Raw genomic sequence first — 13,764 nt, 5'->3', positions numbered from 1 at the left:
GTTTAAAAAAAAATACAATCAAATATAGAGAAACAATTCTCTCAAATAGTTGATAAGGTTTTCGCGGGCATCAAGCCAACCACTAGTGTTGGGGAAACGTTGAGAACTCAAACGAACGACGGTCTTCGAACCCGAACAAACAATTTTCATCAATTCTCTCAAAACTTATTAGCTATAATGAAATTTTCACATACAGGCATGCTCTATCAATTGTTTCAATGTTCCATTAATTTAAGTTCAAATCAATTATCCAACAGAAATAATCTGACCAAAATTCAAGAAAATCTATGCGAGTCAATCTAGTTTTACAACAGGCAAGTAAATAAGAATTTGAAAATAAACATGGTAGAACCAGCCTTCTGGAATAAAAGCTGAACCCATTTCAGATATGAAAAAATTTTAGATTTGAGTAGAACTAAAATAAAGGGCTAAAAATTATAAAAATTTGTTTTACTTGTACAATTTTAAATTAATATAGCAAAATTATTTGCACTATTTTGTTGGTCATTGACCTCGCCCACATCCTCGTAGCCAGAACTTTAGGTGCACCAAACATTTTTCCCCATAAAAAATTATTTAAACATTTTTTTCAGAAAAATAATGTTTCTTTTGACTTTTTCCAAGAAATGATGACCTCCTTCAGTATTGATAGATGCAATATTAATCTCAAAGTTTTGCATTGTCTTCAGATTCCAATTTAGTAACCAAACATAGAAAAAAATTTAGGCACGAATACCAATTTCTTAGTAACAATGACAACCCCACGCCTGGAGTTAGTCAAGCACTGCTCTTAGCCTGCATACACCTTTGCATATGTAAAAAATTATTTCATTTCTGTACAGTGTGGATCCCCCTTATGTTTTTCAAAAAATTGTCATGAAGAAATGCTGCCGGCAGGAAAATGCTAAAACAGGAAATCTTGAAATCACTAATGCTTACAGTATTAGTGAAAGTTGGACCAATAAAAATAAGCCTAGATACTAAGCAGGAAAATGTTCTAAATAGAAAAGTTATAAACAGGATTCACTGTGCTGTGTACATTCTCTTTGCAACTATATTTTAACTTGTGGTGTACACAAATATGTGGAGTGCACTTTTACCATAAATCTGTTCTACATCATCGAGCTCATCGGCTATAATTTTATCAGAAAAATATTATTCATGTGTCTAGTGTTTTCTGCTAAAAAATATTCATTATAATTGGCAAAGTATGTAGATATGATTTAAACCTATCTGTAAATTCCTTCGCCGGGAATGAAATAGTGATACAAGATATGTTGCCCATACCATTCCATTCTATACCATTTATGCCATTCACCATGTCTTTATAGTCGCAAACATGATTTTGACTGATGTCACACCTTTCTTATGGATTTCCCTTTGAGCGGTATTGTATTACGTATTGTTGAGAGGATGCAAACTGTCTTGTTCATATATTTCACAGCCACCATTCTCCCTTTCTGAAAAGCTATGATTTTATTCTTTTCCACTTTTTCATACTTCAGCTCTGGAGGCAATTCCATTCTATTTGGTCTTACAATGCCATAAATACATCTGTTTTATTCTATGAGCAGTTCCAACAGTTCTGGGGAGGAGTAGAAATTATATATATATATATCTATTGTTACACAATAACCTTTTCCAAGGTAAGCTTGCATCAAGCACATTACACTTTTCATTGGTACACCATAATTTTCATACTCCTCTCTGAACTTTGTATCCCTTGCTAATATATATTATTGAATCTATTATATATCCGGAAGACTCACAAAAGGAGAAACATTTTATACCAAAACAAGAGTCCTTAATGGCTATGTGCTGTTTCCAGCATAGTCATCCCTTATAGAGCATCAACCATTCATCTACGCTCATGTCTTTTTCTGGAATGTATAATGAAAACTGAAGTTACCATACGACGAACATCCTATATTTTCTTGTTTTTTTAGGGTGGTATTGTTCCATCTCCTTATTCACAGAATACAAGAATTTTATGAGCACACAACCTTCTTGCATTCATTTTTTCCTACACATACTGGCATTTCTAACACATATCGTTGGCTCCAATACTATAGTTCTCTTTTGGTTTAATTTAACTAACCTTAGTATACTAAAATTGCCAAAAAGATTTTCTATCATCCCAATGAGTAGGCCACCATTTATGCACTCTGGAAAACTTAGTTGGCAGTCAAATATTGTTGAGCAAATCTATTGGCTAAATATTGACTATTAATCTGTGACTATGAAGTTTAAAACTTAATCTCCTCCATAAATTTTTCAAAATAAGATAATGGGTTGCTGGTATCAGTAACAGTAAATGTTAGTCCAGGATTACTAGTAGAGGGAAATTGTGCTGGTACCAAAACACCTCTACTCCATTCCTTGTCCCCTTGACTGTCAGTGAAAAAAGTCACTTTAGTTCATTTCATTTGCATTTTATCTTGTTCTAGCTTTTCCCCCTTGTATCAGCAGATTAGTTCTGGTTTTCAGGCGTTACTGGTATGCCATCTATGTGTTACTGCCGAAACCCAAAATTGACCAGTTTGCAAACTGGTGTCCCAGTTGACCTGGCTGACCCCTACATATCGATCCCAGTTTATCTCTATATATGGACCCATGAGATCTGTATTGCCATAGCTAGCTATGGCTAAAAATGGCCGTAATTATCACAAAAAAAAAAAAACCAATGTAACGATAACCCCAAATCATAGGGATTTATAAATAGGGGCAGGCAAAAGCCCAAAATTTGGGCATAGGCCAGTTTAGTTGACCCAGCCAGTTGAAGTTTGCAAACTGGCCAATTTGGCTTTAGCAGTAACATATGTAAGTATATACTTATACTATTAGCACCATTGTCCTACAAAATGCAATTGTCTTTTTTCCTCTCCCACATCATGTACACTACACACAATGTTGTATATGCGGCACACTCTGTACTTTATATACATATATAATGTACATGCATAAATTTTAGGAAGAGAAATACTTTTAGAAAAAAAATTTCTGTATTATTTGCAACATTATTATTTACATTGAGCATGTATTTCTTTAGTAATAAAAGGGGAAACACAGTCGCTCTCTCACTCCTGTTATTTTAATTTTAAACAAAAGCTGACTCCACCCACTAGCAATTGATCGATTAGAAGGGAGATAGAAAACATGTTTGACTGTAAAAAAACTTCAACACTTGTTTGGGCTCATTGATACCAAAATAAAAGCATTTTAACCCTCTGGCTGCTCATCCCGCGGGCATGTGTTTTTCTTCCTTTATTGAGAAGCACATCCTGTTTTTCCCCCGTTTAACTACTGAAATAAATATACAGTATTAGACGTTTAATGTACGTTTTGGCCAACAGATGTCGTTAGTTGTCCACTAAATTGCGGCATTTCAAGGCACGTGGTATTACCGCTTAAACTTCACTTTTTGCCGCTTTTTTCTTATCAGAAATGGCTGCTAGAAAACGTTCAGCGATTGACAGATTGTATATTCCTGATGACTTATCAGATTCTGAAAGCGATTTTAGTTTTGATAGTAATAGTGATATAGATTTTTCGGACTGCTCCTCATATAGTGATGAATCTGATCATGATTCAATAAACTTGCAAAGCGTTAGGCAGTGGTGCAAAATTTATATGAAGAATATTCCTCCTCCAGTTCCTTTTCGTGGAAATCCGGGAATTACTGTGAATATAGCTGACAGTGCAAGTATATTGAATTATTTTCAACTTTTTTTTTTTATGATCAAATATTACAAATGATAGTCCAAGAAACCAATAGATACGCTGAACAATATATCCATAAAACAGTTTGTGAAGAGGGATCACGCTGGAAAAAATAGACAGAAACGAATGTTGAAGAACTGAGACTATTTTTTTCAGTTTTGTTACTCCAAGGAGTCATAAAGAAGCCAGAACAAGAGCATTATTGGTCTAAGCGTCAAATATTATCTACGCCAATTTTTGCAAAAGTAATTGCAAAAAATAGGTTTTTATTGCTCATGAAGTTTCTTCATTTTACTAATAATGAGGAATTTGATAAAGACCGACACCCATGGCCGAAATTGAATAAAATTTATGAACTAATAGAACATCTTCAATGCAAATTTCGAGAAGTCTATATACCAGGGAAAAATCTTAGTTTAGACGAGAGTTTGATGCGGTTCAAAGGCAGGCTCAAGTGGAAAATGTTTATTGCCAAAAAAAGAGCAAGATTTGGCTTGAAGTTTTTCGTTCTTTGTGAAGCAGAAAGTGGATACATTTCAGATTTCCTCGTATACACAGGTGATGGAACAGTGTATAATCTGAAATACAGCCAATATCCAGTTTCCACCAAAATTGTTTTACACTTGATGGATCGATTCCTGGGAAAAGGTTATTATGTCACTATTGATAATTTTTATGTGTCTCCACAGCTTGCAGACATCTTAGTTACAGAAAAGACGGACACTTATGGGACAGTAAATAAAACCAGAAAAGACCTCCCTGTCAACTTTTCAAAAGAGAAAGTCCCCAAGGGTGAAATTGTTGCTTATCAAAGAGGCAAAGTTATGGCCCTGAAGTGGCAGGACAAGAAGTGTGTGTCTGCCTTATGAGTACTATTCATGATGCAAGCTCTTATTTGGTGACATGCAAATCTAAAAAGACTTATGAAACCAGTTGTCGTTTGTGACTATAATAATACAATGGGTGGCGTCGATTTATGCGACCAAGAAATGCCCTACTACCTTACGCTCCGAAAACAACAGGGGAAGTATTACATCAAAATTTTCAGGCAGTTTTTAGATCAATCGTTGTGGAATGCCTATGTACTTTACAAAAAGCAAAACCCAACACAAAATATAAAGCTTTTGCAATTTCGTTTGCAAATGGTTGAAGAAAGTATCCAAAAGTATTCTGATAGTGATAAAAGCGGTTGTCCTGGAAGACAGAGTTCTACTCTGAACCCTTTGAGATTGACAGCTCGTCATTTTGCAAGCCACATACCACCTAACCCCATAAAAAGAGCCTCGAAGACAGTATGCTGTTTTCTGTTCAAGAAAAGATGCAAATGGAAAAAAAATTTGCAAAGAAACACGAATTTGGTGCAAAGACTGTGAAGTTGGACTTTGCCTTGAACCCTGTTTCGAACTCTATCATACTAAACTACATTTCTAAGATATTTTTTTCTCAGTGCTTTATATTTTCTTAAATTTTATACATTTTACTTTATATTATGCAATAGATAGAAATTAACTAATTCAATTGAAATTTATTAAAAAAATTTTTTTTTGGTGATTACATCTGAAATTGGTTTTTCTGGCAACTTAGATTCTCATGATAAAAATCTATATAAAAAATCTTTTCCAGAAAGAAAAAATCAATTTTTCAATTCTCCAATATATATAGATATAAAATATGCAAAAAAAAAATACACAATTTTTGAAGCAATTTTGGTCCACAAATTGAGCAGTCAGAGGGTTAAAAGCCCAGGATACTTTGGGGTGAAATAAAGCAGATCATGTTTGACAAGATAAATCTGGATTGCCACTGTAAGGGTCAAAAAAACAAACAGTATTTCTATTTTTGTTAATACTAAAACACAGATTTTGGACTAACCCGAAACTGTCGTTAGGGATCAACTTGACCCTCATAAGAAATTCAAGCCCTATTAAAAGTAACTGTTGTTTGATTGATGAATGATGTTGAAATGACTAGTGAAATCTGATTATAACGTTGACCCACCTATAATGTCACTTTTTTGAAAGTTCCGCTAGATTATTTGGCAAAAAGATTTACTCATTACTACATCACCCCGCTTATGAAGTCATTTTTGTTTGGTGTCTAGAGATGACGTTATACCAGGGGTCTGACTGTATAACATTTAACTTGTTTCATGACTTGCATGAATGCAAATAGGACAAAAAAGGGTGATAGGACAACACATTATAAATTAGTACGTCTCAAAGTGAAATTATACTCTCTCACGAAGTATGAAAAAACCCACAATATGTTTCAAAGTTCGTTAGGCATCAGCACAAGCAACAGCAAATTTTCCACAAAATGGTTTCTAGCATCCTTTGCAGCTGTCAGAAGCCTTATTTGGTCTCTTGCACAGTTGAAGGCAAATTTCTTTCATTTTTTGGTGTGTACTGGAAGAATTGGAGGGCATTTGTTGCGCAAAACTGTCGAGCTTGAGGATTCCTTGAAAATTATGCAAGCATTGAGTGTGACAATGAAAAGAACGTCGTAAAATACATGAACAGGCTACCTGCGAGTTCCACATCTTGTAGTGTATTTCCTCAGCATCTCGTCTGCCACATTTAGTGCAATTGTAATAAATGACTGTTTTTCCCGGCTGTCAGTGCAGACACATTCCTGTGCAAGGTGCTAAGAATTATGATATTTTTCCTCTTGTGCATATATATCGCAAAGTGTGCTGTTTATATTCCTCAGTGAAACATGACAATATTGTGGCATTGAAGTGTCATGTGCAATTTGTTTTTCGCCATAGAAGGTTCATCTACAACTTTCACAGAAGTAATATAGTTGTCAGTTGTAACGGTGCACCCGAACTTTAGATGTGTTGCAGCAAAATCACACTTTCCCAAAGTTGGGCATTGATTGGTCGCTCTTTATCTTTGCCCAAATACAGATAATCATTCAAAACATATGTGGATTTCACAACAGTTGTTAACCAGAACTTGATGCCAAACTTATTTGCCATGTATTGGATAAATTTGCATTGCTATTTACATGGCAACAACTGCTCATCAAAGGTTATTTTAGGTCGAGGACTATGCACTAATAAAAGGTTTCCCGTCAGCTTGTACCAAATGTCTGAAGCGAGAGCAAATCTGTTAGTAGCCAGACGCTCAGCTCTGATGCTTCAGACGTCAAGCCTACGATACAGCATGATTTTATGGTACAGATTGCGTGGCATTGTTTCTTTAAACACAGGTGGTCCCCCATAGTTGTTTCACGAATCATCTACAGATATTTACTTCAAATTTGATAATTTTTTATATGGGGGTCAAAATGACCCCTGTTGGCTGTTCTAGGTATTTTTATAATTAGTAAATTTAATAATTAACATAGAAATATAAAAATTTGTCACAGTATATTCCCTGAAGTATTTTAAGAAAAGGAAATATCAGCTTCAACGTTGCACTGTGTTGAGATAACGCAGGGGAAAAAGGGGGTCAAAATGACCCCAACAGTGCTTCTAGTGTTAATGGCCCCATGCAGATAACAATTCAATTTTGGAAATGCTTTTAAATGCGGGCAATAAAAGTCTTGGCGAATTCTTGAGAATTAACAATTTTTTTTTTCACTGTAATTTACATTTCATATTAAACAATTTTTATTCATGCACGTTTTGGAATCTGCATTTTATGCGCCAATTTGACCAAGATTCTCATTTGGCTACAACTTTTTCTGAGTAGGCAAATTGCTTGATAAAAAGTCAGTAGGAACCCTGCTGATCATATACATGATGCATTTATTTCATAATGTAGTCTAGGCGAATATTTTGAGATGACTGGAATCGCCAATAAGTAATGGAGGTGTGTGTGTGATCTGCACTTGTCATCTCACCTCTCAAAAACACCTGCTTATATCTTCATTGAGACAGAGCGGCAGGCCATTATCTGGTTAGGAAGGGGACTGGTCATCTCATGACATAGCGACGATCCAAACATACATCCCAGTAAAGCATCAAAGTAGTGAAAAAAGTGAATGTCTGAATAGATAGGTTAATGAAAATCAGTCGTTTTTGTGAAAATGGTCATTAATTTTGTGGGAAGCGAAATAATCTAGTTAATCTATCACAAAAGAAATGAAATGCCAAATTTATGGTTTCATTTTTATTTTGTGAAGGGTCTGGAAAATGAACCCAAATTTCAGCTGGACAGACCCCTTAAAATACACATTGAAACACACTAGAGGCACAAATGACTAAGGAGACAAACACAGGGCTTGGCAAATCAGGAAAAACTAAGAGTAAACCAAAATTCTTAACCCAATAATTTTTGTCAAGAAAAAGTGTCCAAAATAATGTTGCCTTTCCTACTTTTCTGTGACTAACTCTTCAATATCATGTATCATTATTCTCATATTAGCAGAAATGGCAATACGATTTGAAAATTTTATATTTTCCTCAGACGATTTAATAGTTATGCGAGATTTTCACAGCCACCCCCCCCCCCAATGGCGATTTTCTCAGTTACCATGGCAACATGGAATTTGCATGAAGCCCTGCATTAATAACCTATATGGGTAACTCTTCATAAATTTTGCAATCATTTAATGAAATAACTTTAGGATAAAATGAATTGTTCCCAAGAAACACAAGACCATTGTGTGTAAAAACCCCTGTTGAATAACTCCAGTTTCATGGCACCATGTTTTGCTGTTGAAATAATGAATTTAGATGCACTTTATCAACTTTTTGTACACATTTTCCTACCAATGTGAATATAGTTTTATGAGTGTATGTAAAGTGTCTAAAGTGGTTGAAACATTATGTAGCAGATGAACTGACAATTATTTCACTTTAGAATAAAATTAACATTAGGAAAAATTTTCTGGTCTCTAAAAACTGAAACAAAATATTGTTTCTATACTTACGACAAGTATTTCTGAATTGAAAAATAACACTTTGCCTTAATATAAGAAATATATTTACAACATTATCAGTCTCGTGCTATAAACATACATAAAAGTGTATATCCCACAGTAAAGCTGGATCTGTCATTAACTAAGGTGTCTTTCAATGATTTTGTAAATAAGCAAAATCATTTGGATTCTTTAAAAGGTGCATACATAAGTCAAATACATTCTTTTTGAAACTTTAAAAGTGTTTTGTAAATGTAGGTAGTTATACACTTATGGTCTATCCAAGTAATTACCATATATTAAATAAAAAAAAAATTAAATTCAAGTTTTAGATACTGAATTTAATGGGAATATGAATTGTATCTCCCTTTCAAGTTTAAAATTACGAAAAATAGCCCCTATCTGAAAAAAAGTTTGCCAGTGACTGCTTAAAATTCAATAATGTTGTAAACATGCATTTAATCAGGTTTTGACAGACAATTCAGAATCAGTATTAGTATTCAACTGAAAATATGAATTACATTTAATCACTAAAACAAATTAATATTTTTTAGGGTGTTATCTTGGACATCATGCCATGTGTTCCATGTATTTTCTTCAAGTTGATAAGAACAAAACTTTTTGGTCAAGAATTGTTAAGTAGGAAAATATCACTAAATTTGAAAAAACAAAACCTCTATACTCTAAAAATTAGCAATCATATTGAATTAACAAAGTACCATGTTTGATTTTTTATTGGCATTTCTATATAAAATGGTCAGCAATATCAAATCAAAAAACTCACTTGAGTCAGAGCAGAACATTCTACATATTTCACAGCCTTCAGCTCTTTCGCCAATTTCTCACCCTGTTCAAATGTAATAGGTTTTTGCTTGTTTTTTGCTAATTTTTCTACTGTACTGACATCATCTCGTAAATCAATCTGTGTGCCAACTAGAAGGAAAGGCGTCTTCTGACAATGATGAGTTATTTCTGGAACCCACTAAGGTAAAAAAAATCATTAATGTAAATATGAATAAAATATGCTTTGAATATGCGAGACCTATAAAAAATCAGAGTAACTTTATTTTTGTCAAAAAATTCCTAGTTTATCGAATTCAAGCACTCAAGACAGATTAATAAAGTTAACTTTTTCTAATATAGGAAAGAGTATGGTGTGGTAATCAAATAAGAATCAGAAGGTCAGTCAGAGCATCACTTTAACCTCCAAGATGGGAACATGTTTAGCTTTGCAAAGTAAAAATGTTTCCAAGCACACAAAATTACAAAAGAAACTATAGATTTCAAGGCTTCAAAAAAATGTAGGTAAAAGCCAAATTTCTTAGGAGAAAAAAACTTATTTTTTTTCCTTTTAGTTTTTTTTTTTACTTTCTAGGGTTTAATGATCCCTTCCCATGTTAGAAGACAATTAAGAATCGGAAAATTTTACACCACCCTTAGACTCCAATTTAGCAATTGTAATATAAAAGATATTAAGTGCCAATGTTGATTTTCCAGTCTACTTGGTGCCTAGGATTTGTCAAGTCCTGCATAGGTAGATATGCCATTTTGTGCACAGAATAAATAGGTTCGAAAAAGTAAAATAAAAATTAGAGAAAATGTTGCAAAGCTGGCGAGTGGTAAAGCTGCTGAAGATGCAAATTTTGTCAGCAATTAAAAAATTAAATCAAAAGGTATATGCAGCACCCCCTTATATTGAATGGATAATTTATACATGCCTTTGACAGGATTATGAAAATTAACTTAAGCACTTCAAAAAATCAAATGCTTCAAGCAGACATACGCAGTAAATGGAACATACATTGAAAGGCCAATATAATGATACTCAACGTGCCAGAGAAATGTACTGTTTGAAGGAGTTATTGTTACACTGTGTTTCCCTGAAAATAAGACCTGGTCCTATATTAATTTCTTTCAAAAAATGCATTAGGGCTTATTTAATTAAAATGCATGCTAATTAATGCCAGGAAGTTGGGTAATAAGAAAGATGTCTTAGAAACTATGATAGTTATGGAGGGCTTGCATCTTATAGCCATTACAGAATCTTGGGCGAATGATGGGGATGAATCTTTCTTACACATCTCAACCGACACTTTTTTGAAAAATAAATCTGATGGGAAAGGGGGTGGAGTGTTGATAGACATGAAATCATGTTTGAAGGCTAGAGAGTAACATACAGAGAAGTGATACTCAGGGATGGGATTGTTGTTGACTCGTTTTAGAGCAGTAAATTTAGTGTTTCAGAGCAGCAATCTGTGAATTCGGAGCAGTGCGCAGAATCATTATTACCTTTGTGAAAAATGAAAATTTTTTGAACCGAGATAGTCAGATTATTAAATTTTGTACATTTTAACCAGTTACAAAACTGGTTAACTGGTTTGATGCCGGAAAAATATGTTTGATAAAACTTACATCCACTTGTAGGCACGTAAAAATTAGTCATAATCCAAGCTGGGCGTAAAAAGAAAACGTAAAAGTTTACAGATCAAACAAATAAGCATACATAAAAAAAAAACATGACATTTTGTTGAATCATGACTCTGTTTTCCTCCAATATAATAATTTCTCAAGAACACTACACATTTTTCTTTTAGTGTTTTCAGACGAACTTGCCCACTTTCAATGTCTATAAAGTTTTTTTCTCTTTATCCCCACTTCTATCATTTTCTCTGCTTCAGCATAGTTTTTGATGACAACTGAATTTCCAACTCCCTTTCTTCTGCTTTTAGTCTTTGATTCTCATCTGGTCTTGGAACTTTCTTATCAAAAGTTTTTGGTGCTGAAGTCTGTCTTGCTACTGTAAACAGCTTTCAGAAGATTGGCATCGACATCTTTAGCATTTTAAGAATGCTGTACAAAGATTTTATTTGCCTAATGCCATTGATACTTTCAATCGAAAGATTTGATCTATGCTGCAAAAAATGTTTGTTTACACTAAAGCTCCTCTCGCAGTCTGCATTTCCATGTGGGCAAGACATAAGGCTTTGACGAGCACAAGCAAAATTTTGAACTTTGCACTTCCAAGTTTTTCAGATCAAATATAGATCCCAATACTTATCTAACCTTTGATAACTCACCTGTATATCTTTACACTGCAGAGAAATCCATTCATCCAAGAGAACAGGGGTATCTGAAGGACGAACAACTTGCAGTAGCTTTGAAACAATGTACTTAATACATAATGAAGAGTTTTCCCAGTCGGAAAACGGGATGCAAACACTTCATTTTTTCCAGCATGGTGTTCTCAAAAGGTAAAACTTTAAGCAAGTGCTTGACGATCTGGCACCAGTGCAAGTGATCTAGCACCTAATTTTTTTCTTGAGAACTTCCCCCAGCTCAGCAAGATTGGATTCTATTTCAGCACCAACAACCACATTTTTCCTCCAGTTCTCACTGCTTTCTATAGCTACATTCTGGAGCTCAGCAATTCTAACATTCTGAATATGTTCAGATTTCAGGAAATGTGCCATAATTTTTCTAATAAGAGCTCCTAGCTTGTCATACAAAATGTTTACGAGGGACTCCTCTTTTTGAAATAATGTCAGAAAGCCAGTGAAAAGTTCCAATGCTTCCTTTCAGAAACAAAGCTTTCACCAAAACACCTTTATCTGAAAGGACTTCCTATATTTGATGCAGTCGAGATGAGTCTGATCTGGACTCCTAACTTCTGAATCAATGCTGAATTTTCCTTCATTAATTCTGGAATTATTTCCTTTATTATTTCTTTCACAAATGCTGAAATCTCTTTCATTAATGTTGAAATTATTTTTTTCAGTAATAATGGAATTCTTTAATTAATGCTGGAATTATAACTTTAATTTATTTTGGAATTGTAATCATCTTTCATTAAAAATATAATTTTTCTTTCATTAATGCTGTAATTATTGTTCATTAAAACTAGAATTCCTTTCATTAATTCTGGAATTAACTAATACTAATTTTGTAATTATCTTTCATTAATGCTGAAATCATCTTTCATTTTGGAACTGAAATTATCTTTCATTAATTCTGGAATTGTCTTTCGTTAATTGCTAAAATTAACGCTTTCATTAATTTTTGGAATTTTATTAATACTGGAATTATCTTTCATTAATTTTGGAATTATCTCATCGATGCTAAAATTATTTCTTTCATTTATTGTTTTGAACTCCTATTTATGCCATAAGAAAATATGTGTTTTCACAGAGTCATGTGATCTTCCGACGAATGATGTTGCGGACGACATTCTCAGCACTGCCAAAGCGAAGGTCGCTGACGTCATACTCCCTCCAGCTCCATGGTGCCAACATAGTGCGTCCACATTTCAGATTCCGAAAACCTGCGTCGTCTCGGATTAGTTAAAACCCCAAACTTTTTAGCTTGAAATTCGGTTTTTTAATCAATCGGAGACGACGTGGGTTTTCGGAATCTGAAATACGGATGCACTATGTTCATACGCAAATGCGGGAAACCTTGGCAGAACCGGTTATCTTGATGAATTCCACAAAAAACCAGAACATAAAGATTTTCTATAAGTTACAGTAGCAACGCCGAGGTTGACGTCACAGCATGACTCAAATGACGTCATTGAAAGCTAAAGTTTGAGAGGGAAATTTCAGAGAAGAAATTTAAAGAAAAAAAAATTGGCGCAGAAATGTCAAATTTTCTTGGAAAATCAACGCTATGGCGCAGTATGTAGCAGGAAATTGCTAATGGCGCAGCTTGGAGCAGTAATCCCATCCCTGGATATTGAAACTATATACGTTGAGCTTGAAAACAAAAGACAAATTTATGGTTGGGGTTTGTTACAATCCACCGAATAGGGATCCAAACTACATAGCCAAATTTCATAATGAAATTTCTTACATCTGTAAGCATAAGAGGATTGTCATACTAGGGGATTCCAATCATCGTGTCGTTAGTTTTTTTCTGTAACTATTTTTTGAGCAAGGTTGATACAAAAAACTGGTTCCTTGTTTTCTGAGAACTTTGATGTTTTGAGAAAGAGGTTAGCGGAAGTTTTCAAAGACTGGTTGGAATCAGTAGGGTGGTAGGTCAATGGGAAGAATTTAATACAAAGCTGTCCTGTTTTGCACATCACCCTTTGTTCGTAAAAAGCATGTTTGTACATTGCACCCCCTATGGTTCAGGGATAGTGCGTGTAACCTTTATCTTGAAAAGAAGAGTTCTGAGTAT

General features: G+C 34.1%; 1 protein-coding gene across 2 annotated transcripts in view; it reads right to left on the bottom strand.

Moving 5' to 3' along the window:
• Window positions 1-13,764, bottom strand: part of Cdc42 (Cell division cycle 42) — a 41,448-nt gene that overhangs the window by 4,638 nt on the left and 23,046 nt on the right. For both annotated transcript variants that reach the window (XM_089246959.1, XM_089246960.1), the window contains exon 4: window positions 9,374-9,571. In XM_089246959.1, coding sequence (XP_089103085.1) covers window positions 9,374-9,571 — 198 coding nt within the window. The remainder of the gene's footprint in view (window positions 1-9,373; window positions 9,572-13,764) is intronic.

This window comes from Pholcus phalangioides, unplaced genomic scaffold, assembly GCF_987345545.1.
Source record: "Pholcus phalangioides strain wild (caught in Gottingen) unplaced genomic scaffold, Ppha-v1.0 ptg000017l_1, whole genome shotgun sequence".
NCBI classification, from domain to species: Eukaryota; Metazoa; Arthropoda; class Arachnida; order Araneae; family Pholcidae; genus Pholcus; species Pholcus phalangioides.
This window is presented reverse-complemented; position numbering and strand designations above follow the sequence as displayed.